Consider the following 27,701-nt stretch of genomic DNA (forward strand, 5'->3'; position numbering starts at 1 on the left):
TGGACGCAGAAATAGACATGAATTTCAGGACTTTTTCCACAAAATATCAAATTGTCTGCTTGGAGACAGGCTTGCTGACATGTTCGTATAGTATTTCTAATAAAAAACTGTCACAACAGCCTTTTTTGCTCTGCCATTAAGGCTGGGCATCAACAGATAATATGATAACATAATAAAGAAGACATACAAACAAGAAGAAAACCAGAATGGGGAAGCCCTACTGGATCCAACAACCAGGAAAGACGCAACGATCCCACAAACCTGCGTACCAACATATAACACAATTTCAAACCGGATGAAGAAAATAATAATTAACATTGGAAAATACTACAAACGGAAAAGCTGAAATTGGAAAAAACATTATTCTCTTTTAAAACAAGCTTTTTCAATGTAATTGGTCTCGCCTTCTGGGACCTTATAAGTCTTTAGCGATGCAGCACATTATTGCACATTACTGCAACAAGGCTGGTTTTCTTCATGCTTGCCAACCCCTATCAAGGACTATTAATGACTTGCAGCAGCTTGCAGCAGCGTTCCTCCAACAAGCAGAAGAAAAACCTTAGTCCTGTGTGCTGTCTTAGGGCAAAAGTGCGCAGCCCATCAGCAGCAGCTTGCAGCAGCTCCCCAGCTCCTCTGTCCTGTCTTAGGGCAAAGGTTTTCTTTATTTACTTTCAGTTTTCGAGTTTAAAGTTAAGGGCCAGGCATTTTTTTTAACTCAATGGCGGTTTCTATATTAATAAAAATAAAAAATAAAAGAGGAGAGCAGAATTTTTTTAAAGTGCTACTAGCGAGGAAGATTAAGTATGATTGTGCAAGGGATGAGCAGCACCTGGTGTCAGTGAGTGGAAAAATGCCTACAGCACCTGGTATTCCCAGGCGGTCTCCCATCCACGTACTAACCAGGCCCGACACTGCTTAGCTTCCGAGATCGTACGAAATCGGGCGCATTCAGGGTGGTATGGCCGTAGGCATCGGGGATGCTAGTTCAGGCCTCTTGTGCTGACGCAGACCGCGTGTCGTCACTAGGCTACCCTCAAGTACCTTTGCACATTTCCCTTTAACATCTTCCCTCCATTTCAAACTTCCTGCACATAGCCAAGCACAGCCCTGTCTTGCACTTTCTTATTTTACACTTTGGCACATGCTAGGACCTCCCTTCTTTAGGGATCGGCACTAGCCGCAACAGACAAGCAGCGTGGCATTTTTAACAAGCGCCTAGCTTTGCTTCGCACTGGCCTCTTGGCACTTGCTTCGTACTGGCCTCTAAGGCACACTGCTCGGGACACTTCTCTATGTGCCGGGGGTTGCAGAGACTACCGCTCAGCAGCTGATGCTCACACGCCCTCCTGCTCCCGCCGGAACTCTGGGGAGGGAAGTTCTTTTACGAATCGGTGCTGAGAACGCAGCCCGCCTGCTCAGCACTGTAATCGCGGGAAACCACGAGGAATGGCAGAGCTCCAAAACTGCCACAACAGTCCAGCTTCAGCGGCTCTCCTGGCTCGGTGTCCCTGCTCCGCGCCTCCCGGTGGGTGAGCAGGGCTAGCGGTGGCGCCTGTTATCTGTCCAGGGTGAAGTATCTGAAGTATCCCAGTGCCTATGCACGTTCCGGTGACGACTCAACACGAAGTATATAGTGTCATTAACTGCTGGGGTTTGTCCAGTACCTGCATGCGCGGTGTGGTGGATCCATGTACGTTTGCCGGTGTGAAACGTTGCTTGGAGCCCTAAATGCGCCCACAGTGCTGACAAAGATATTGGCCATGCCTGGGGCTCTAACAGCACAGCCTTGATTCAAGCCTTTGTATGAAAGCAGAATATATTGCACCGTCACCATCTCTTAAATGGGCATGGCTTGAGAAAGAGCCATAGCAGGAATAAGCATGCATTGGCTAAATGTGATAAGCTCGCTGGAGGGTCCAGCACGTATTGAACTAGTGGATGCCTGCTGTTTTGCCCCAAAAGGGCTTATGCCAGGTTTCCAGGTCTGCAAACATATAATATACTGCCAACGTGACTAAAAGCTTTCTCTCTCCGGAGTATTTGAATCGTTTCATCCCAACAGGTAGAGTCTCAAGAGGCGATTCTTGATATGCAAGTTCAACAACAGAATCTTGCAGCATGTGCCTTAGGGTGCATGCGCATTACACATTTGTTGGTCCTGCGAAAGCCATGTTGACTCTTATGGGCACATGGTAAGTGGCTGAAACATGCTGACCACACAACAAGGGATATAAAAGGACCATTAAAATCCAAAAAAATCCCCCACGTTTTTTTAACTAGCCCAAGGTCACCACTAAATACAGCTCCAGATCATATGGTAGACCTTGAGACAATTTTAAATCACTTGCACTTCACGTACCTCCAAAATCCCCAGCTCTGCAGTAAATCTGGCATCAAAGCACACCCTGGGAGCATTTGGCACCCAGGGTGGGAATCCAGTGATGAACCACGTCACTAACTAGTTTGGTGAGTGAGGGCTCTTTTAAAATACCCTAAGGAATCCTTCTTTCAGATGGATGAAGAGACTGAAAACAACCAACGCTGAGTTGGTAGTGGGTTCGTTCTTTATGTTTTGACATGAAAATTGTAACTCATCTGTATTATATTTTGGCACTCAATAAACAAATCTCTGTGCTTAAGCAACATTACTAAAGCTAATTCAAAATCTAACTTTATTTGGCAGGAGAAAATTTACTGTTCGGCTGAGTATTGAGAATCTTGAGCAGTATTCCATGTAGAGGACTTCTCCTTTTCTTTTTTTATTACTTCTGAGATTCAAGGATTTATTTAGAGTTTGGCTCATAGGGTACTCCACTGCAAACATGGCGGATGTCCCTTCCACTGTATTACATTATTATCAATGGCACTCGTAATACAGCAGAAATGTCACATTTATGATGGAGTCTGTGTCTGCCAAACTCTAATTGGGGCTCAAAGTTTGAACGTAGTTAAGTTCTATAAGTGAAACCTCCAACGCAAAAGAAGCAAAGGATGTGTTTTGTCCAAGCTAACCACAGACACTTCTTCCATTGATCTTCATAAATTCAGAGAAACTAGTCCCTTATCACTAAAACATTTATTGAGCACATTGCACTCTATTCCAATATCATTCTTCATGTATTATGGTTGGTGAATTTTGACAACTTTCTGTATTCCATCTACTTTATTTTAAAGCAGTCCTGTTATTTTTGTATCTCTGTGCTATTGTATTGTGGCATTTGATTATGTGGAGTCCTTTAATCAGTTTTTAGGAGACACTTTTGCTCAGCCTGCTAGTCTCAATGTGAACTGGGAATCCTAAGAGAAATTGTTAGTCTCTTAGTTAGTAGTTTATCTTAGCCTAAGTGTGGTGGGCAGTGCTTAATTTGAGCCAGTGTTTTCTGGTGCTCTAGTGACAGCCCACCACATGGTGGCGCTGTCTGTTTAATATTGAAATTAGCACAACAACCGTACTGATGAAATCAAAAGGTATTGAAAATAAATAATATCAGCCTCTCACACCTTTGTTATAGGTGTGTGTGGCCTAAAATAATCTGAATTGTCACACTGTTAGGAGTGTGATGGTTAGGTGTTAGGTTGGTACTGTCATTGACGGCACTGGCAGGGGCAAAGCGTGGTGCAGGCTGAGGTGGAATTCCGAGAAAGTCCCTGGCCTAATCTTTTTACAAATCAAGCGCTGGTGGTGGGAGGCCTGGGCAAGGGTTAAAGCACTGTATATGAAAATAAGTCAACCCAGTAAGTCAATATCTTTTCTAAACTTCTCACTTGTGTCTTTAGTTTTATTGAAATTAATATGCCTTTTGGTTGCTTGACAAAGTGTAACATGCCTCTACCATGCCTATACAGTATGTTAGCAGTTATTCAAACTAAAAATATTTTTCAACATATTCTTTATTATTTTGTTCTAAATGTGCAAATGGTTAACTTTTATTTATTCAGAATCGTTACCGATGATTAGAAGCACACACAAGAACGAAAATATGAGGTAAGCTTTGAGTTCCAATAACTACTGACAACAAATAAATGTCTTGTTGATCAGAGCTGGTTCTGGGAATTGCAAAGCGTGAGGGTTTAATGCATGTTACAGTGATGACTACTGTAACATGGAAGAAGATTAGCTTCTTGCAAACTCAAATTGAAAATGGAATTTGTATGTATGATTTGCATTTGCTAAGTGGGATACAAATTATAGATCATAAAAATGGAAGCTTTGACTGCCTCTCAAATTGTGATCTTTATGCATGCTAGAAAAATCACACAGAGGGCATATTTTGTCACCATTTTGATTTAATTCAAACGTGACAGATTTGAATTTGAGATTCTTGTATGGCAATGGAAATTGAATTGATAGTATTGGAGTGATAAAAATGATGAGGTCAATATATAGGTGTATGAGATATTCTGCTGTAGTGCAGATAATAGTATAAGGCACTGTGTTACCCAGGAACCTTCCAGCTGCAAGAAAGTAGAATTTATTGACCTTGACTTTGATATGTGTCCTTAGTTCTGAATGCAATCGTTTTCTGTTACACAGATAACTGGCCGTGTCAAAACAGATTCCTTCTTTCTATTGTACACACTGCAATGGAAGATTCAAAACACACACTTTCAAAGTTCAGCAAACACTTCATAAAATTTATTGTTAAAACAATACAGAAAACAGTGGTTTCATTACAAGTCTCAGAGATTGTGCAAATAAGAATGTATGTACTATAACCCCTTCCAAATGTCCTATTATGTTAGTCTGATGTGAAATAGTGCAGTGGTCATCAAACTGAGCATCTTTAGGAGTTGTATTACAACCATGAAGGTCACTGATGATGGCACTATATTCCCACAACGGTCACAATATTACATAGTGGCAAAATAGAGCAAGCACGTGAGACAAGCTCAGTAGAAGCAGTTGTTGCCATTTTGATGGTGGAAACGTTCCAATGGAGAGTCAGGCTATTTGCTGTGAATAAAGGGCTCTTAACATGTCGGAATTGTTGGGATGGGGAAGAAGCAAAACAGTCCTGCAGGGACTTTCACGTGGCATGACCTAACCAGCGTGTGAGTGATTAAAATTCAGGACAGTCACCATCCAAAGCATGCATGTCTTATTAGTCATGAATTATAATGTATAGACTTTATTTTTTCTACAAAACAGTTGCTTAAGCTATTGCAGAGACTGAGATGCAAATGCAAAACTTGCAAAGGCAATTGGACGTATAATGTCCTTTATAATCTTAGCTAGTTCCTACCAAAGGCATAAGGCTTCTAAAGTTCATTATACATACATTTGTTTCTTCTTTTACCTAAAGAGGAGTTTGTATTGAATGTCTAAGGACTGATTTTTGTATTTCTTAGAATATGTTTATATCCCCTCAAGGTCATCTAATATAGTCTTCCTTAGATCCACTTTCAAAGCTGCCCTATTCTCTTTAGCTGAATATTGTGTTAATTGATGAGTTTTACAAATTTATTTTTATAATAGTTCCAACAGAGGTTCCATAAACTTTTTGGTCAGCTAACTTTCACAAATCAGTCCACTACATTTAATCATGTAAATCTTCTATGGACAAGTTTTTTTGCATTCCTCCACAGCTATTGTTTCTGGCATCTGGTAGTGTAATCAATGAGCAAACTGGTGAATTATCTGGCAAAATGAATGCTGGGACTTCTGACTCTTGGACCATAGGTTCTGTGAAATATCCATGTATGTAGCTTATGAGGATACAAGAGTTGGGGCCTGGTGTAGAGTTTAGCGGATGGGTATGCCATCTCAAACGTGACAGATATCCTGACTGCCCTACTACAAGTGCATTATATCCTATGGCACTTGTAATAAGGCGGCTAGGATATCTGGCAGGTTGTGATGAATTAATTCGTCCACCAAATTTTAAATGTGGCTCTTGGTCAAAGTTCAATGAGATTGTGTAGATTTATGTAATGGCACTAGGCATAATCAAAACATACTTTAAAATCAATACAGAGAGTAAGACCTTTGTAATTTATTGTTAATGGCATCATAACAGCAAACAGGTCTTCAATTAACAGAACCGCAGACTTTGATGTTATAAATGAACAAATTAGGTATTTTGATGAGGTGGAGGTAAGCGGATATGGTACGCAGTTCCTTGGAGAGAGAAGAAGAGGAAGAGGCTTGGTCGGTCCAACACCCTAACCCTCTGGTGGAGGCAGGGTGTCTCCACTTTGGGATTTGGAGCCTTCACATGGAGCCCTGGGTGTCATGCTTCATCATAGGACATGCTCCTTGTCAAGCCGGCGCTGCAATGCCTGACGGGCACCCTATGAGGGGATCTTTTCATCCCAAGCTTTTGGGTGCAGTCTGGGTATAGGGCCTCGTAGTGTAGATGTGGGTGCAAGGTGTGCAGGGAATTGTGCAAAAAGAGCTAAAATGAGGCACAGTGGTACTAAAAATCCAATTTATTCAGCGAGCCCATTGGTCTCAATTAAAATCAGAAAAGGTGTGCCACCACTGAGATTATGGAAAGTGGTGGCGACGGAATGGTGGTCGACATGTTTCTTGCCTAATGTGTCTTGAGGATCACGTGGCAATTCATCAGGACCAAGTTAATACTATTTACGCAGTGGTTGGATCCAGTATTAGTGTCAGATGTGAATCAAGCACTTAAAGCAACCTAACAATGAGGTACCGTATTGGTAGACCATCCCAATTTGGAGGGCTTACTAGCTCCTTCGAGGAACAGGCGGAGGGTATGTTAACACTATTAACGTCAGTACAGCCATGGCTGCCTTGCCATAACATAAGACCTACTCATTACTCGGCCAGCTCGAGAGATATGGTGGGGATGCCATAACGTAGGTAAGTGCTAACATTTTAAATGAAATGATGAGGTCTATGGACGTGGAGGTGCTATTTAAAGTTTCAATGAACCCACAGAAATAGCCAGCCGCTTTTTTCTATGATTATCAAAGATATTTTCATATCTGAAAGATTTAAGAGTCACAGCAAAACCAAGTCTCAATTAGATCTAGCAGATCTAGACTGTTCATCTCTAGCAAATAAAAAAATAATGTGCCTATATTTAAATCATATCAAGAACTGAATAACAGAACTTTTCCTGGAAGGGGATATTACAAAATAACTTGATTGATTAATCCAAATGAAGAGCTAAGGAGAAGCAAAACTCACAGAACCAGAGCAAAGAATATTTAGGACAAAGTCCTTCATGAGTGTTATTAGGCAAGCATGTCTCACAAGGCAATGAGTTTAAATTAGGTTTATGGCGCGGATGCAGCAGGAAGTGACATTATTTTCAAAGAGGAATGCTTCCCACTGACTATGTCCATGTTGGCCACTGTCTTTTGATTTATCTAAGCACTCAATTCCACTGATACAAATACGCAATGGAATTATGGGAATTTGAACAGAGTGCAAAAAGCAATGTCATACAGTTGTTCTGAAACAGTAGTGTTATGTGAGATGTCGAGTTAAAAATATATATACTTCTGCTTCTTTTGAGACGCAGCAAGACTGCTGGGATCCGTTGAACGTTAGTCTTACTCATCCACAACACCATCTTATATTAGGCTGGTAAAAAATAAATAGGTTTGTTTTCCGACATGCCAAGAGGCACTTCATAACTAACACGTTGGTCTCTGGGACTGGTCAAGGACCAGTCACATGGAAGATCAATAAATAAGGAACATTTAAATGATGATTTGTGAGATAAAAGAGTACACGATTGTTGCAAATCAGATTGAGATGGTGGTAGAGTAAAATAATTTATTGAATTAAAATGTTGTTTTTATTAAGACATTTGAATAAATATTTTTATATTATAATGTGTGTAACTATATGTCACCCTAATGATTGCAGGTGATTTGTAGCATCCATATGTTACTTGAGTGATGTTCATATTTCATTTCACCATAAGAGGTTCATTCAACGATGGAATTTGCAAGTAGCATAGGAAACGTACCCCAGGTGCTATTTTTCTGGTTTCATGCCGATGCTGTTGGATTTATATTTATTTAAAAAGGTCTCTAGATAATATTTACAGCAACAGTAGAGCTACATTTTGTGTGTACTATATCCATTGTGCAATATGTGTATTATGTGTTTGCTTCTAGTGGTTGTTGAATTTTAGCAAAACTAGAACATCACTGGAATCTAGTAAGTCAAAAATGACACACATAGCAAGCATGTTCATGCTGTTTTGCCAGGCATGTGTGTACAATTTACTTTTTGGATTCTGTTGTCCTGCCACTGGATGCGAAAACATTCGAAGTAAGGAGCTGTGGAATATAAGGTAAGCAAACTCCTCAATTTGAGGTTTTAAAGAGGTATGCCACACAAGACAATTGGAACAGCTCAAATGTACATGGTTCCAGTGCATGATGTGAAGGAGGAAATTGCTGATGATCTTCTACATCAGTGTTTCCCAAACTGTGGTCCGCGGACCCCCAGGGGTCCGTGACACATTCCCAGGGGGTCCGTAGGCAACAGTTTTAAAAGCACAGAAACGTTTCTTGTATAATTAGCAGCTTTCCAGCAACAATAAAAGTGTCAAGAGAATGCCAGTGATTAATGTACCTGCTGGAGAGCGAGGAGAGTTTTGTTCAGTGGCAGCTTTGATTTAACTAATGTAGCACAGAGGGTTAATGTGCCTACTGCAAAGAACGTGTAACATGCATCTTAAAAAGCAGTATTTTATGTGCCTAGGTTTGTGGTTACTGCTTTTGTCACAGAGTTTCTTTTGTTACTGTGCACTTCATATGTGACAATCGTAATCTAGCAGAGGGACCTATAAACTGTCATCAAATAGCTGCTTGCAAACTGCATGGTACCAGTTAGTAACTTATATTTTGTCCCAGTTATTCATTACCCTGATGCTGCTAAAATGATATATTTGGGTGGAAATACATTTTTAATGTTAAAGTTAATGCTAGCCACTGTTATGTTCTGAATCCTGAATTTGTGCTTTTCCAGACCAAGCACTCTTTAAACATTTTATATACACACTGATTTACATGTATGATTCAATGTCTCCATATGTGTGTGATGTAAAAGTGCTCTGACATCCTACAATGATATGAGAGATGCTATAAAACAAATGAAATACATGTGACAGTGGGGCTATTACTTCAATATAAAATACTAAGGGCCAGATGTACGATCTGTTTTTATATGCGCGAACGGGTTCGCGAACCCGTTTGCGCATGCAAAAACCTATTGGGCCATGTACATAGCCTATTTCGCGAGTCACAATTTGTTTGCGACTTTCAAATAGGTTTTGCAACTTGCTATTTGGAAGGGGCATTCCCTTCCAAATAGCGAGTCTCAAAACCATGTACAAATGTTTTGCGGTCGCAAAACAGTCACAATTACCACCTACTTCAAGTAGATGGTAATGCATTCACAAATGGGAAGGGGTCCCCAGGGGGCCCCTTCCCCATTGCAAATGCATGCAAAATAATTTTTTACGGGCAGGCAGTGGCCCCAGCGACCTCTGTCCTGCCCTTAGAAAATGAAACGAAAACGTTTCATTTTCTTTTTTTTTTAAATGCATGGTAAACAGGCTGCATTTTTTTCAAAAAAACTGCTTTATTTAAAAGCAGTCCGAGACATGGTGGCCTGCAGAGCCCAGCAGGCCACCATCTCTGGGAGGGCAGGCATTCCCAATGGGCTCGCAAATTGCGAGAGGCTCCTTAATATTAATGAACCTCGTAATTTGCGACCCCATTGGGAATCCCAAACAGTGTTAAACACACTGTTGTACATTTCATTTAGCGACTCGCAATTTGCCACTCGCAATGTGTCGCCAATTGCGAGGCACTAAATGAAATGGTCGTACATCTGGCCCCAAAACCCTTAGTACTTTGAGTATTTGTTTTGTGAGCACACGTGTGTATTTTTTCGAATTATTGTTTTAATGTTTGAAATTTAACTCATACAAATTGCTTGGGGTCCCCGGCTTCCAGTGGTGACTCAATGGGGGTCCTCAGGAGTCAAAAGTTTGGGAACCACTGTTCTACATCATGCTGTTCCTGCTTCCTAATGAGAAGTGTAAATAGCCTTTAAATACGCTTTTACTAATAAGAGGTGATATACGTTTTTTTAAAATAAGAGTTTCAGACAGCTGGAGCCTGTCTGTTCCTGCAACTGTCAAGCACTGCTTTATTTTATATTAAGCAGTAAGATGTTGTAGGAGGCCACTTTCCTCACTGTACACAATGCAAGATATATTGGCTCTGTTGTGTCATCAACAGCTCAACTGCAAAACTTTGTAACAGCTGAATGATGTCAAAGGAAACTAAGAAGAGATCATTCTGTTTTAGTAATGATGGAGAAACCCCGTTGTTCAGTGGTGATCAATTTGTGATATTTTCTTTAAATAATTTAATACAAAGGATGACCCAATAGGCTTAGGGAATCTATATTTTCTTACTCCTTCACATTTTGTATTATTTTCAGAAAGTTGTGAAGAAATACAAATGATTCTGAGGTATATTTGTTGCCAGGGATCAACATGCGCAATAAATAACGTGTTTAAGGAATCCTCTCGAGAACATTTGGAACCTCTGTTGCTGTGCTCCAGAATTGCCTTATGTCAATGTTTCATTGATAAATCCTACACGTACAAAACATGCAGCAAAGCCTTCAACATAGAAAAAATGGGAAGCATTCACCCTGGAAGACATCATCTAAAAATGTGATTTTATGTTATTACAAACCATCAGCATTTGTTATTAAAACAATGACTTTGAGCCTAGTTTATAATACTGAATACCTGAATGAGCTTAGTACCATGTGACAGTTTGACTTCTAAATGATCATGCCTTCTTGATTTTTTGTGATTTGTGAGAGTTGTGGTTATTGTGTCACTTATGTGTTTTCCTCATCCATAATACATATTTGTAAAATAGATCATATTCATATGTAAGTTTAGAAAACCCTATTTTTGTTAGTTTTCCCTCTAAGAGCAAATAGGTTTTACAAATTCTTATATTATACAATCACTGTAAGAAGAAAACAGAAAGAGCTGGTGTTATAATGTTCTCACCTGTATTCACCAAAAGTTCCATCATCTTCCTTCATGGGCTGAATTTCTGGATCTGCATGTGCATCTTCCTTTTCTTTCACTACGAAAAAGAAACCTAATTTAAAATAAACCCTCTCTTTTCCATGACCTCACATATCTGGGTCCTGAATATTCTCTACAAGACGATTCATTACTACCACCAGAGCCCACTGATGATCCTACAGGGCAGATCTACATGCATATGCATTCCACCGACAGATATTGATCATCATTAGTGGACTTTGTTGGTAACAAAATTACACAAAATCCCAAAAATCCAAGAATGGGAACTGGGTATATGCAATCTTAAAGTTCTATCAGAAAATAGTGCCAAAAGGTGCAAAGATTCAACTGCACAATTAGTCACACTAGACCGGACAGGGGTATTTACCAGTTTGAAGATTTACCTTCTTAGTTAGTCTCTGAATGGAAGTTAAAAATCCTCAGTGGGACAAGGCAGCACGCTGCGGAGAAGGGTTCCTGGGGGACAGATTGTCACTGTTAAAAGACATCCTGGTGAAACTGGTTGGTGGGAAACCTCAGAGAGGGAGAAATTCAAAATTCTAAATTCTCACCCAAGGAAGGCCTCTCATGAGTCGGATACTTTTGGTGCCTTCGGCCAAAGAAGATTTCTATGTTCAGACTTAGTCACTTTTATGACTGGCACTAAACTGTGGGTGGTAGTGCCTCCGGACTACTCCCTAATAAGTAGGGAAAAAGTTCCCAGGGTTAACCCTATCCACATTTGCAGCAGTTCACATCGCAGAACCTTACTTTTCCTGTGAAGAGCTTCTGTGCTCACCCTAGAGATGTAGCCAGGGAAATTAGAAACCCCTCCTTTGTGGTAATTCAAAACCAGGTGGGGTAGCAGCACCAATCCCACCGGGATTTGTGCCTGGCTTACTAGAGGGAAAAAGTAGAGGGTAGGCACAGGTGTTAACTACAACTACGTGTGACAAGGTAGGTCACTTTGAGGTTAATTAAGTTCCTGGGCAGTGCCCAGATGGTCATCCTGTCAAAGGAACAGAACACCTCGATACACCCAAGGCCTTTGTCTTGTCTCAGCTCTGGAAGCAAGTTCATACCTGATCAAAGGAGCGATTCAGCTTCTGAATGATAGTTGGGCACTCACACAAATTAGTTTCCAGAGGCTTTAGGTAGGTAAAAGGTGACTGGTAAAAAGTATCCTATGTGAAATATCTATTACAAATCTAACTTTACGAATGACTTGGGCTCGTAATACATACTTTATAGGGCTCAAGAATTAACTGCGTATCTGTTTCCTAAGAAGATATAACCTTATTTAACTTTAATTAAGCTAACCATCTACAGTGAAAATAGTGCTTGATGCCTTTTCATTGTATGGACATATTTAACATTAAGCGTATTTATTTCCTACTTTAAATACCATACACCCTACCTTATGGATATTTAAGGTTTAGTTATGGGTAACTTATTATTAATATTAAAGAAGAGGCTTGGAACATTTACTTAACAGAACCTGGGTATACTTTGTATAATCTACAAGGGATTTAAAGGTAAAGTAAATATGCCAATTATAGGTGTAGCCAATTCCTACATGTTGTAAGGGTCACAGCACTTGCACTGGGGACTGCTAGCAAAGCTCAAGTACACAGAGTCAAAAAAGAAACAGTTGCATCAGTCAAAAAAATGGGGGTGATCGTGCACAAAGAGGCATTGCCCTACAAAAAGAATTCTGATATTTTGGGTTTTTAATTGTAAAGTTATAATGTACAGAAAAGGCATTCAGAGCTAAATACAAAAAATATAGACTACAGTGAGGGACTTCAAGCATTTCAAATGGTTTAATTAATCGGGGTCCACATTAAAGAAAACTACAAGAGTGTGTTTCGTCAACAGTATATATACAAACTTATCATTGTGCTTATGTTTCAGAAATGTAGAGTTGATTTTTAAGCAATATTTGCATACTTATTAATAATTTGCATTTCCTATCCAACCTCTTACCCCTGGATTTTATTGCAATGTCTTATCAAAATGTAATGTTATATTTGGCTCCCATTGAGAACCATCAGCTTGCATAGCTAGAACTGAAATCTGATTATATAGAAATGTGATGTAGAAATAGTGGGGAAAACATGTTTTCCCCACTATTGCTATATCAGAAGGTCTTGGGAGAGACCTGAATATAAAAACCCAATTGCAGCTGGTAGTCTCACCCACCTTCTCCTCCTCTCATGGGGTTCCAAAAACCCAAAGAAGGCTGGAGAACGTAAGTGGTACACTGCTTGCACCAATTGCTAGCTGTCACCCACAATAACAGCGATTTTAAATGTGTGTTGACCTAGTAGCACAGTGCAAGTCACTGCTCCAGGGAGAGCAGAATGTGGGTACTCGGGGAAGTGAAGGCGCAGAAGTGTGATGGGAATATATATTTATGTTTTGGTGTGGGAGGGGTAGATTTGAGCGGATCATGTGGCTGCATGGCAGGAATCCATTTGTTTTGCGTTTGGGTGGGTAATGCAGGTGTTTCAGGGCTGGATTGCTGGACACCAGGACTTGAGGTATTAAAGGGAGAGTAATGATTATGGTAGTTTGGGTGGGTGGCAGGATACCAGGCCATTTCATTTATCATATGGCAGTGGAGGGAAAGGTAATGCAAAGGGTGGTGGTGGGCCTAGTACTGCAGGTAATTTTTCATATTTGTGGGAGGGAAGGTTAGCACAAAGCATTTTGGGGGCAGCAGGTGGGCTACGTCTCCCCCCATTAGTCCTCTACTACTGTACTACTCTTCTTATCAGGGGATGAAAGTGTGGAGGGCGCATATATGAAAGTAAATTGTAGACGGGGTAATTGTGGATAAAGGGAATGTTTTACCCGGGGGTCCTGAGTGATATCAGAGACAACTTGAGCTTCATTCTCATTGCCAACATAATTTCACTCAGAACCCCACAGTAAAAAATATCCCCATTCTCTACAGTTACCCAGCTGTAGTACAATAAATGCAGGACTAAATCTGCTATTATAGATAAGTCGGTATTTTAATGAGACTCAAAAAGACAATTGTTCAAATATTTACTCTCCAAATATTCGCTTTGCGGTATTTAAAACAGATGCAGCCTTTTTAAATTAAATTTCCCAAACCAAGACTTTAAACCAATAGTTTTTGTTCACAAGTTTAGTTCTGCTCCAAGCTCTGGCAAACGGTCAATTATATTCCAAGGGCTGTGACCTTTGTGGTATTTGTCTTAGCACAGATTTCCCTCTTGTCGCATTCTCAATATCAGAAAGCAAGCCCACAAATGTATTCAAGAATATTATTATCTCAGATGAAACAACGTTTAATTTTGTTGCGTTCTTTCGTTTAGAATACATTCTGAGACTTGTGGTCCACAGGGTATTTTCCGATATATATTTGTTTATATTATCATTGCACGGTGTATCATCAGTGACATTATATTAATATTAGATACTGATTGGAACTTTTTAGTTTATTTCAGCGACTTTAACATATTCCATCAGATGCTATGGGATAGGTGCTATAATCTCCCACATAAGTGTTTTTATATATTTATTAGTTTCTTGTTTAATTAAGCAAGAACAAGCCATGAATGCATGCGAGCACCGTGCAGTTTGAAAGAGTATACCTAAAACACACTAAAATGAGAAACACAAAAATTCAGCATACACCTAATCCATGGCAACCGATAAACACAACTGGCAGCCACTGTCCTTTTAACAATCAAAAATCTGCCCATAGAAAGACACCCAAAACCAAATTTTAAGATGCTTTCTGAAAAGCAGAAAATCGTGTAACAGGAGGTAAGATTAGAGTTCCACAAATGTGTTTTTAAAAAATGGGAGACAAGACATTTCCTCTGCGGTTTGCTGCATGCTGCAGACTCTCAAGTGTGTGTAGAGTACCACACAACCGCATCCGCAAGTCCACACCATACTGTACCGGGGCATTTATCACAAATCGGCATCTGAGCTGCGTACAAATACAGACAATGCTACAATTTGTCACAACCTTTCTTAGTTGCAGTTTTGCCTTGATTCTGAGTAAAACAATTATATTGGTTGCACTTTAATGTGACAAGTGGAATATTCGATTTCTTAACAAGAATGATGTCCAATATGGGTTATCTTCTATATCTTAAACCACCAGTCAAAGCTATACCCCTATCATTTGTTTATTAGTGTTTTTCCCTCTTAACCTATTTCTGATTCAGATGCAACAATGAGGTTAAAAACCTTATGAACTTTCTAGGGTCTTTGTGATTCCATTTTGCCAATGTTATACCATGACTGCTATCTCCAGACTCTCTGCTATCTAGCCCTGGACTGGCTGACGTCATTTTTGACCAATAGGACTCAGCAGGTTTGGATGCCACCACATGCATCTCAGCCCAGGATGCTCTCCACGGGAGTACCGCAGGGGTCTACACTCAGCCCCCTGCTGTTTAATGTTTATCTGACCCCTTTGATTTATTTGGCGGAACATTTTGGGGCAAAAATGATGGCCTACGCCGACGACACCCAACTTTTGTTTACCTGGCCAGGTGACAATCTGGATACGTCGGCTGTTCATGATTGCCTCTCTTCTGTCTTCCGTTGGCTCGCACTAGCTCAATTAAAGTGTAGCGAGGACAAATCGGAGGTCCTTTTTTATGGAACCTTCCCCGGTAACTTCAGAGATCTTCTATGGCCACATGACATTCCCTGTCCTAAATCTATGGGTGGCCCAGCTAAGAACTTGGGGGTGTGGTTCGGAGATAATTTAAAGTTCGACGACCACATCAAAAAACTCACAGGCGTCTGTTTTGGAACCCTCAAAGCCCTGCGTAGATTTTTTCCCCTACTGCCAAGAGATGCCAAAGAGACAGTGTCGCGGGCCCTTATTCTCTCTAGGCTGGATTACGCGAATGCCCTATTTACCGGTATACCATCTTATTTGATCAAACGGCTTCAGGTGGTTCAGAACGCGGTAGCTAGACTCCTGTTTAATATCCCTAGGAGGTCTAGCGTCCGCTCCCACCTGCGTAGTCTCCATTGGCTTCCGGTGGCACAGCGAATCCTTTTTAAAGCGCTGGTTCTCTCGTTCAGAGCGACGCATGAGCTCGGACCAGACTACTTGAGGAAACGTTTTGCTCTTTATGTTCCCAACCGCTGCCTCAGATCTGCCAACCAATGTAGAATGGTGCTGCCTAGATTTAAGTTTGCCAGGTTGGGTGGTCAATCTCTATCTGTTTTGGTAGCTAGAGCCTGGAATGCTCTTCCTCTCCACCTCCGCATAATGCAGAATATAGTCCACTTCAAGAAAGGCCTAAAAACCCATCTGTTTAACCTAATTATCTAAACGCTCCCATCGCCCTCCTCTTTGCTCCTCGCACATTCACCCCTCGCGCCAGGATACTCGTGAGTAATAGAGCGCGCTACAAAATATTCAATAACAATAACAATAACGACTGGGCAGATAGCTCATCAAAACCCTTGGCGTCCTTTCTCAACATCTCACTAACAAAGGGATCCTCACATTACTTCTGAAACATGTCTGAGCAATTACTGCATCGTCCCCTGCGTCAACAATTTAATTCATCCAACAAATATGTTTAAGAAGTTGTAATTTCTCCAAATCAATCCAAGTGCAGGTAGTGTGCCAACAGTGTATCTACTCAAAACGCCAATCAAATGAGAAGGCATTCTGCCAATTACTGCTTCTCAACATTATGTTGGCAGCTTGATCACTACCAGAAAGTGAAATAGGCTACAATTCCACACGAGGCAGTTCATGTTCGCAATTGAAGTCTCAAAATCTCTTAGACTCTCTAGGATGCCTAGGAAGGTATGCCCACCTAATAATTGTTATATTGTATGGTCTTTATGCTAGTGACTACTCAGCCACCTAATTACGTTGCTTTCTGTCCTCCTCCTCTAGATAGCACAGTGGATCATCCAAATACATGTGGTAAACCATGTTCTGCACTTTTAGGATGCGAGTCAGAAGTGTCAAGTAGGCTTGAAGAGGACAGATTAACGAGCTGCTGCTTCAAGGATGCTACTGCTGTTGGTGGAACTGGCTATAGACATAGAAGTGCCGTATTTAATTTGGTGAGTTCTTTAGGGTTGAGAGCAACTTCCTTTTATTTAGATATTCTGGACTTTGGTAAAACCTATTTAGCATCAGGAAAGCTATCATGTATTAGATCCACCACTCAACTGGTATCCAAGAAAGCTGTCCGAGTCCTTCTCTAATGTAACTCAATCTAGGAAGCTCTAAAACATGTCACATTGCATTTTGTTAAGCTTTTGAGAGTTGTCAAAGATTTGTTTTATTAGTCAAATGTACAAACTATAATCATATTCACGCCTGTGTTGTTTGTGCATCCAACAGCCACAAATCTATATGTTGATGGAATAATGAATTAGTTCATCTTCAGTATGTTGAAGAGAGCACTCCTGCAGACGTGTGGGGAGCTCAGCTATTATATTCTCAGTCAATTTGTAAGGCGTTTCAGCCCTACTTTAATCTGCTCTATATGGTATCCTGTAGGAAAATGCCTCTTTTTGTATGAACACCACCCTTTTGTATGGATTGATGCTGCTGTTTTTTTGACTCCATGCTCTGGGGCTCTGCTAACCAGCCACGTGCATGCGCTCTGACCCCCCTAAAACATGTTGAAGCTGCTTATTCTCCGACTTGCCATATTTAACTTACCAAAAAGTCCTAGTATATGACACAAAGTGTGCCCAGGGCCTGTAACTTACTTATGGGCTAAAGCATCCATTGTGGAACCCACTACAGTGAAATTGCAAACATGACTGCAGGCCTGCTATTGTGGGCAGTTTGAAACTGAACATTTCAGTTTGGTCATTGTAACCCCTTTGCAGAGCCATAAATCTTCATTTTATATATTAATATGTCTCCCCTAAGTGAGCCATATTACCCATATGGAAGGGTGCATGATAATTTAAAGCAGAACATTTAAATATTCAATGTTAAACATATCCTTACAGTGAAATAAAACCCAAAAGCTTTGTTCACTGTAGCAGAGCTTGCTGTTCCATAAGGAAAACATTCAGCTACATTATTCCATTTAATAATGCAAATTTCGGTCAGGAAACCCCTAGAAATAGAACTCAAAGACTATCATTAACAGTATTCAAATTTCAATTTAGCAGTAAAATCCATATATACTAACTATTAAGGAAAAGGTACTTTTAGAAGGTTACTTGTTCCCTGACAAAGGCACCTGGAGGCCATTTGCATAAGGTTTCAACTGTCACCTGGCAGCTGAATAGCCCCCTTGAAGAGGTGTGACACTGCTCCCAGAGCAGTACATAAACCTCTGGGTGTGGCAAGATGTTTCTCCTCTAGCAGGATTACCATCTGGGCTAGGACCATGAACTTTGATTAACTTCAAAGAGGACAACCATGCCATAGGGCAATGTTAACTGACACTTGGACAGGGCCCTTCTTTGCTTCCCCATTCAGGTAAGCACCAATTCTAGTGGAAAAGAAGCTGCCTCCAGAACTGGTTTGAAGAGACTACAGATGAGTAATTGTCCAATTCTCTGACCACATCAATGGGGTGGGCACAAAGGCTCTTCCCAAATGGAGATTGGTACTGCCATGTTGGATTCAGGAAGAGAGGTGCAGTGTGGGATCGTTTACTGTCAAGCAATAGGAACTGCTCCAGAAGTGGGTAGGACTACCCCCTGGAACTATTTGAATATTGTTCAGGGAGGGGGCATGAACATAACTCACCCAGAAGCTTGCTCCTGGCAAAACTACTGTGGCATAGCAAGGGTCAGTTGGCTGACCTCCTGTTAAGTTACAGGGCTACACACATATGTAAGAAGCCCCTTTTTCTGAAGAGCCCAGATGAACAATTCCAACTGGACTTGTCCTTCACCCTCCTGGTGGCTTCTGCTGGAGTGAGTCATGATCCCCAAAGTGATGTTCCTGAGGTCTTGGTACCCTTGGCTTGTCAAAGTGTACTCCTCCTAAGCTTCTTAAAAACCTGAAACTTAGAAACCTTTGGCTGCTAAGACTTCTGTAGGATGAGGACAAACCTGCCAAGTCAATCTGATGAATGTAAGTTGCTGTTAGGCCAGAGATTCAGGTTGTTCCTGCTCTGAGCTTTTGCACAGTAGCAAATCCATATCAATGGGATGTCGCGGTGAGGCTATCTGGCCTCCTGGAGCCCTGTTGGGCTACAGCTTACAATCTTGCCCACTTGAGGAATCTAGGCCCCCTCAAAAGTGATTACATTCGAACATGGAAATCTACACCGGGCTAAGGCGCCAAAAGTGTCTGAGCGGATGAACATTCCTTGGGCACACATTTTCTACCACTTTGAGCTTTCCCGTCCCAGTCAACTGCTTTGTCAGGACCGCATCTGACAGCTATTCAGCCTTGTGAAGCCTTTCTAGGCCACAGCCTCCTGCCTACCCCATTCAGTATTTTTGACTTCCATTTCAGAGACTAAGTCCAAAGATAGAACTTCAAGCTCGGTCAAACAAGGTTTTGGTATCTGCCTCGCACTGCATCGTGGTCAGTCTTAAATCATGCCTGGGTACCAGTTACGCAAAAACCGATGACCGAGGTAGGAGCTTAATGCTTTTTGGTGCTATTTTTATTTACAACTTCAAAAATTCATAACTCAGGTTCACCTTAATGGGGTTTTGTTATTTGGCTATCATTTTGTTCAGTTATTATCGATTTTTATAAATTAGAGTGGGGGTTTTATTGTGTTGTGTTTTTGACTTTTTAACTGTTTTGGTACTTCTAAATTCTTTACCCATTTTCTTAAATTTAGTCTGCTCGGTGCCATATCTACCAGGGGTTGAGTTCAGATTAAAATTATTAGAAATTTTACTGGACCTAACAGGAATAGTGCCCTTTTACTTGAGGTGGACTACCAGGCACCCCAACTAAGGAACAATCAATTTGGGACCAGCCACAACAAAAGCAGTTGCACTGATCAAAATTACAGTACTGATGAAGATTTTGAACAGTTGAATAAAGAAATCCTTCTGCATTACACACTGGCTGAGACATTTGAGGAATAACATACCTGGATACTTCCCTCCTTTATTTCTTTTGATAAAGCAGACTATCAGCAGTATCAAGATAAGAAGTGCGACTGCACACATCAGACCGATAAACCATCCTTGAGTAGCAATGTCAACCTGCCGACTTGCCATTGCTGGAGGATAAAAAGGAAACATGAATTAACATTTCAATTATTCATAGCAGACATCAAAAGAGTTATCAACCCTAAAGCCCTGATTACCAGTTGGGCGGTTAAATCTGACCCATGCATAAGCCTCTGTTTACACACAGTTGGAATTACGAGTTGTTAGGTATTTAACTAATCCGATAATCATCGTATGCATTAAATATCTTGCCAAATTGTTAAATTTCAGCAGTTCAAACCTACTAAAATGTAATGGAGAAAACCATACAGTATTTACTGTAACTTGGCACATTAAATGCCACAATCCTCAAATTCTATCCCAACAACAACTCGTAAAAGGTGTAGTTCAACTCTTAAAATGTGTAGTTATTGCACTCAATAAATAAAGCACCCTGTGGTATCATTATTTATTATGTGCTATAAATATCACCTATTCTTGTAATAAGGGCCTACGTGTTAACTAGTTGACAAAGTTTGTTTTTTAACAACCATATTGTGACAGAACATCTGATGCACTGCTCGGTGAGCATCCGTATACAAACCCAAAGCTTTTGTTCTGATTTGATAAAAAGAAAACAGATGTTATTCTGTGGCCCTACAATTGTATAAGTCACAAAATGAAAAATGACCACAGGATGGTAGTGCAACCCATGTGTAAAGTTGCCCTTGTGTATAATGAAAAATGCTTTTGTAGTGTCACACCAACCCTTGTGTTTCTCATCACTACTCACTCATGAGGTTGTGGATAACTGTAGTTTTTTTTGCTGTTTATTATAAGGGTGTTAAGTCGGACTGGGACAGAAAATAGGCACTAAAATAAAAGTGACCCCCATTATTGAATTACAAAGCTAAAAAAGTTGCCCACGGTTGCAAATTGGGGCAGATACACTGTATGAGTGTTTTGCAAGGTATGAAAGACTGCATGGATTTGAGTTTGCAGCAAGCTATATTTGGTTTAATATCGGGAAATCAACAGTAAAAACTGACTCAGCAGAGATTAAAACAGGCCCACATGTGTTCCAAAAAACCGGCCTATACATTGCCTTGTCAGTCCAGCCCATTGGGCACTGCCAGCTCGACCCTGCCAGTCAATAAGGCTCACTTCACACGTTTGTTTGCAACTTGGAAATATAATTTTGTGTGGATACTGCAATATATAAAAGGTTGGTTCAAATGTACAATGCGTTTAGTTCCACACGTTTCCAATAGTTACAAAGTGAGTTTCCTAGTATACTAGCCAATTAATGTGCTGTTACAATGACTGGAAGTAGCCAAGGATAAATGCGCAACGCTTTGTGGAGAACAGTACATCGTGTTTTCCATGTACTCCTTGAGGCAAGACAGAATTATATACAAATCCCGACCACTTTCCTTAAACATGACCGGCTTTTTTTCACAATTTTTGAAGCGCATGGTTGAGCCCATCTGCCCATTACATGGCCTTTTTAGTAGAAATGTGTGCAGATAGTTTGTAACTATTTCACTATTTATGTGCTCTGCTGTGAAGCTGGTGTTACAAAAATGTGCTAAAAAACTGACTTCTTTCTGTCATATTTGCAAGTACATGTGAATTCTGCTTGGCTATAAAAATGCTAGTCTTTGGTTTTAAAACTGCCATCTTCTAGTCAAAACCTTATAAATATGGACAACTAAAACATATACTTCACCTCTGTCAACCAGAATTCCAATAGTGTAAGCAGGACAACTGAAATTCTGGGCAGTGGAGTGGCAAATAAGCAGAGGGATTGATTAAATGATGTGGCTAGAGAAGACAAACTATGCAGTAATTATGATAGACCTGTTTTTATTGAAAAACAGCTCTGCGGACAAGTATAGTACATTTGATCTTTATTATGCATATACCTCACTATGAGGTACTTTCATATGGAACTATAAAAACTAATGTAAACTAAGACTCAGTACTTCCATTTTCTCAGTTATATAGTTCTGCTACATGTCATACTAGTATCATTGTTCTAGCATATGTCTTTTTGCAATTCCAGCATCACATCCTTTCAATGTTGAATTGTAATTATTGTATACTCCTTGATGCTAATTGTAGTCCAGATGCTTGTGTGGCCCCTTTTGTAATACAGATAGCGCTGGCACACACACAAAGCGAGAGCTATCATTAGAGGGTGTTCCCTCATTTGCATGGGGATGTGGCCCTGTGCAAATCAGGTAATCACTTTGCCTTTGCGCCTGTGGCCTATTACAGAAGTGGGAGCAGAGGCAAACATTCCTTAAGAAGGCACACTGAAAGTGCACCACAAAAAAGTTGTGTACTTTCAGTGCACCTTGTAAATGCAGCTCTCTAAAGGGATGAAAGGGGGTCCCATGGATTCCCCCATACATCCCCTTGTAGGTCGGTGCAGCCACTCACTGCACCCGCCTGCAAAGGGATTTCTAATCTCTTTTAAAGTTCAGGTGGGTTGCCGCCTGCACAGAGAAACATGGAGCAACTGTTACAGAGTTGCTCTGGATTTCTCTTGAGTGCGATGCCCTGGGGGTATTGCAAGTTCTCGGCTATCCTGAGAGTAGTGCAGTCTTCCTGATAGTATGCACTTTCCATGTTTGCATCCGGCACACCTGCTTTAAGGTGCCCCATTGTGCAAGCATGGCAAGTGCAACCTATCTGTTATATCTTTCTTTATCATCTTTATTTCCACAAGAATGTCATAAAAGAATCTGTTATATGGCCCTTGGCTTTTAAGCTGTGGTGCATTTCAAACACCACCTCTCCTGCTGCAGGCATCCTATCTGCCTAACCACCATAGGCAGGTTGCAAGGCAACTTTATTTCGATACACTTCCACCTCTGCTGGTGTTCATTTGAATGTATCTTGCTCCTGACTGTTTTGATAGCGATAATAGGAACGGGTAATTCAGCAATATAATAAGATGTGATTTATGAACATTTAGCATCCTGCTGTAAGACATGCAATTTAATATTCATGCAAACAAATTGTGCAAAAACATGTAGAAGTGCAAGAGTTATAGGAAAGCATAGCCCAGTCTCACTCACCCCCTTAACAACACAGCCTTTAAAGCAACAGATAAATCTCACAATTTAGTGTGAATTTCACACATGATTTCGCAATTACTCCACATAAATCGAACTTTCTCTATGCCTGGATATATTTAAATTCATTTGAACGCAGCAGCTGCTAATAAAGTGAAAACCAATGACATTAAATGCAGCTTTGATGCCTAAATGCGAGAAACTACAAATTAGAAGGCGATTGTGTAGGAATGTTTTTATATGCAAATACAGTTTAATGCACTTCGTAATCGCTCGTGCAGGTCCTGGCTTTTACAATTTGCTGTGTAGACGCGTAGGATAAAATTATAGCTGTACATTTTTAATCAGAGCCACCAAGTCATTATCGTAAAACCCCAGTCCCATTCATTAGGGCCCTAATGCAGCTTTTCATTGTAGAACACGTATGTGGTAGTTTACAAAGTGACAAACTTTTATTGATGACTAATAACTAGTCATTTATGAATCAGTGGTGTTTATGTTCCATCAAATCACCTTAGAAATACAAGCAAAAGTTACAGTTTTTACAGTCAGATGGGAAATTATAACTACTAGATGGGCACAATATCCACCCGACTTCAGTCTGCACTGAAGCAGGAACACTGTTAACATGTCTGCATGGAACAGAAGTGATTGTGTGCATACTAATATTTTGTGACAGATTTACATTTCTATAGGAATTCTTTAAACAAATAAAAGAGACGGTAAGATTATAATTTATTTGAAGACTGTGCTTGTAATTTGCAGCGTGGTATTGCAGACATATAGGCGAAAAACAGAAAAAAGTTTGCCCCGCACGGATGCGTTGTTGGAATCAAATTGAGCTTAGAATCTGAAGAAACCAAGAATGATTTAGTCCTATGCCCTCTCGCGGGCAGTCTGCTTCAATATTACTAAAGAAAAGAGCTTAGCGTAAAGTTAAGAGACAGGGTGCTGAATGTGAAGCACGACATACGTGGGCAGAGAAAGAGTGCTTTAAAGAGGATCTGGAGATGCTCTAAATAGCTGCAGCATTGGGAAACTACTAGGCCAAAGTCAGACTCACCTGGCATGGAATGCCCACCTACCTCTGCGAATCGCAACACAAACAGTAGTATACAATAAACAAGACCACATGGTCTCCTCTTTAGAGCTCTGCTCCCCAGCTATTGAGCTTGAATGCATCTGCCTATCATTGGGAAGGCGACTGACTGACCGACTGAGTTATTTATTAAGCGCACTATTGCCGAGGCGTGTTGGCGCTGAGGGAGGATAAGGAGTGGCTGCACCTGAACTAGGATTTTATGAAAAGCCATGTTTTTAATGCCTTTCTGAACAGGATCTTGTTGCCTTGCAAGCATAGCTCTGTAGGGAGGGAGTTCCATCGCTTTGCCACTTGAAATGAAAAACCCTTGCCTCTCCATCGGGCTCTTCTTATCTTAGGGAGGCAGACCAGCCCCAGACTACCAGACCTTAATGCGCGGGTCGGTACATACCGCGGAAAAAGAGATTTGATATCCACTGCACCTCCTCCATATACAGCTTTGTGGACTAGGCATAACGCCTTAAAGTCCACTCGTCTTCGGACTGGGAGCCAATGTAGCTGCCTTATGCCACTCGACGTCAGGTGATGTTTAGGGACATCCAACAGTATTCTTACGGCAGCATTCTGCAATAACTGAAGTTTGGAAAGCTATCTTTCCCCAGCTCCAACATACAGCGCATTGCAATAGTCAATTCGCAATAGAACCAAGGCTCCTACTACCATTTTTCTTAAAGAAAAAGGTATAAACTGCAGTATTTTTCGCAGAACCTTAACCATAAAAAAGCAGGCAGAGGTAACTTGATTGATTTGTGAGGTAAGTGTTAAGTCCTTGTCAATCAGAAAACCTAGATTCTTTGCCTTTGGCACAGGGATGGGACAGGTGCCAGCTTCTGGGGCCACCATAGGTGATTTCAGATTGAGGGTTTTTGGCCAAATTCTACTACCTCAGTTTTCTCTGTATTGAGCTTTAGAAAGTTTGTATTCATCCAGCCCATCACACTAGTGAGGCAATTTCGAAACCGTTATGCAGTAGCTTCGACACTCTGTGTAAGTGATACCACTAACTGGGTGTCATCTGCATACGATACTAGTGTTAAACCTTGATCTTTTATCAATTTGGCCAGTGGGGTGACATACAGATTGAACAATGTGGGGGATAATGCTGATCCTTGAGGGACTCCGCATGGGAGAAAGAATTCTCCGGTCTGAATTCCGTCCCAGTAGATTTGTTGTACCCTGGAGCCCAGGAAGGACATGAGCAATGTTAAGGCTGTATCCTTGACACCAACGGCTCTAAGCGGCTGCACTAGGCCCACATGATTTACGGTGTCAAAAGTGGCAGTTAAATCAAGTAGGATTAAAACAGCTCTACCACCTTCATCCATGACCTTATGAATCTCCTCAGTTGCCATTATCAGAGCAGATTATGTAGAGTGTTGTGACCTGGAATCTTGCTGAGAGGAGTCCAGGATATTGTTAGAATCCACGTACTCCATCAGCTCCTGTTTCATGGCTTTCTCTAATATTTTTGAAGGCGAGAGCCATAACTGAGTTTTTACACCACATACATTCCACCAACCAAATATTAAAATGCTGAAAAAAACGTTTTGCCATCATTGTTTTTAAGTGTTAAGCTAAAGATGGCATTGTATAGGATTTACTAGTCAATGCATAAATATATTCTTCCTGCTATTAAGCCTATACAATACGATTCATCACTCTTTTCCAATGTCTACCAAAGCAAAGTTTTACTTCAGGCGGTAGTGACATTTTTGGGTCTGGGTTACAGACAGTATAATCTGTCTATTGAAGACCACTAGTTTCCAATTCAACACATACACTTAGAGTGGACTTTTAATCGGTGCCTTGTTCATGCTTGGTTGCTGTTGCTGTCTATCTCAGGTCTCTTCTCTAATGCTTAAACATTTATGTGTGTAACAGGAATCTATTTAATGCAGGTGCATTTAGAATGATATCTTCATAATTCTTTACAATTTATACATGTATTATGGAGCTGCTTTTCTTGTGTGTGTAGAAATGTGCATATATTCTGTAACCCTCAAACGGGCCATTGTGAGTGAAGTTGCATGCACAGCAGGATGTAAGGGGCAGTTTCACCCAACCCACTGGGGGAACACTGTATTTTAATTTTGGCGTACCATGGCATTCACTGGGATAACACACGGAAGGGAACATCAAGTACCAGCAGGCCTTTTGGCACACGCCCACCAGGGCGGGACTTGAGACGCTTATCAAAGGCTCCCTCTGACTGCCGTTGTTTTTGCCTTCATTCTGCCCGTGATCAAGAGCACAGGAGTGCTCGAAACGCATCGGGCTTTGCATTGTGGAGTGAGAATTGTCTTTTCAACTGACTGTGTTTCCTCGCATTAAAGGCAGTTCACCGTCTGTTTAGTGGCGTCTCCTCATTAGGCCAAATGAATTATTTCATGTTTTGCGGCCTGGCCTAGGTCGCGGAGACGCCCTGCCGTATGTGGTGCAGACCGGGCGCTTTGAAGATTCGAAGCACTGAGGAACAGACGGGCCATTGTGAGTGAAGCTGCATGCACAGCAGGATGTAAGGGGCAGTTTCACCCGACCCACTGGGAGAAATCTGTATTTTAATTTTGGTGTACCACGGCATCCACTGGGATAACACACGGAAGGGAACATCAAGTACCAGTAGGCCTTTTGGCACACGCCCACCAGGGCGGGACTTGAGACACTTATCTAAGGCTCCCTCTGACTGCCGTTGTTTTTGCCTTCATTCCGCCCGTGATCAAGAGCACAGGAGTGCTCCAAAGGCGTTGGGCTTTGCATTGTGGAGTGAGAATTGTCTTTTCAACTCACTGTGTTTCTTCGCATTAAAGGCCGTTCACCGTCTGTTTAGTGGTGTCTCCTCATTAGGCCAAATGAATTGTTGGATTTTCTGTAACCCTGTGCACTACTAAATTGACTAGAATGGGCCTCGAGAATCAGTTGTGTCCATGCTCACGTTTAGAGTTTAACTCGTAATTTGTATTTAACCTTCAATGTAGAATGTGTGTATTTGTATTTTGTTTCCACTACATGTATGGAGAAAGAAAGCCTCATTAGTTAGCATAGAGGGTTTTATTTTCTTAAGATAGCAAGGTATGAGAAGATAAAGTTGGAAAGCAGAAGCACAGTAACAAGCAAGGAAGCAAGTTCTCATGGAAAAGGAGAGGAATGACCAAGGACGAACAAAGTTGTAACTTATCAATGTAGGAAAGGTGGTGAAAGAATCCAGTTGTACTCAAGCTATGGAAATTCACTGGCAAATATCACGTGGAATTGTCTACTCTGACTGCAATCAATATTTTATGCTGAACAAAGTGAGGGACAGAAGAGTCATCTTAGGTTTTCAAAGGGAGCAATAAATGCTTC

General features: G+C 40.9%; 1 protein-coding gene and 1 non-coding gene across 14 annotated transcripts in view; both read right to left on the reverse strand.

The window, feature by feature from the left end:
* Positions 1 to 27,701, reverse strand: part of NRCAM (neuronal cell adhesion molecule) — a 219,790-nt gene that overhangs the window by 14,858 nt on the left and 177,231 nt on the right. For 12 of the 13 annotated variants that reach the window (XM_078674305.1, XM_078674316.1, XM_078674310.1 and 9 more), the window contains 2 exons: positions 20,114 to 20,245; positions 11,034 to 11,112 (listed from right to left, as the gene is read on the reverse strand). In XM_078674305.1, the coding sequence (XP_078530431.1) occupies positions 11,034 to 11,112; positions 20,114 to 20,245 (211 nt within the window). Of the gene's footprint in view, positions 1 to 4,480; positions 4,580 to 11,033; positions 11,113 to 20,113; positions 20,246 to 27,701 lie in introns of all 13 variants that reach the window. The other variant, XM_078674313.1, reaches the window with a different exon arrangement.
* On the reverse strand, positions 852 to 970 carry LOC144781338 (5S ribosomal RNA). Its single transcript, XR_013600958.1, has one exon. It is a non-coding gene; the product is annotated as a 5S ribosomal RNA (ribosomal RNA).

Source organism: Lissotriton helveticus, chromosome 1_1 (genome assembly GCF_964261635.1).
Source record: "Lissotriton helveticus chromosome 1_1, aLisHel1.1, whole genome shotgun sequence".
Classification (NCBI taxonomy): domain Eukaryota; kingdom Metazoa; phylum Chordata; class Amphibia; order Caudata; family Salamandridae; genus Lissotriton; species Lissotriton helveticus.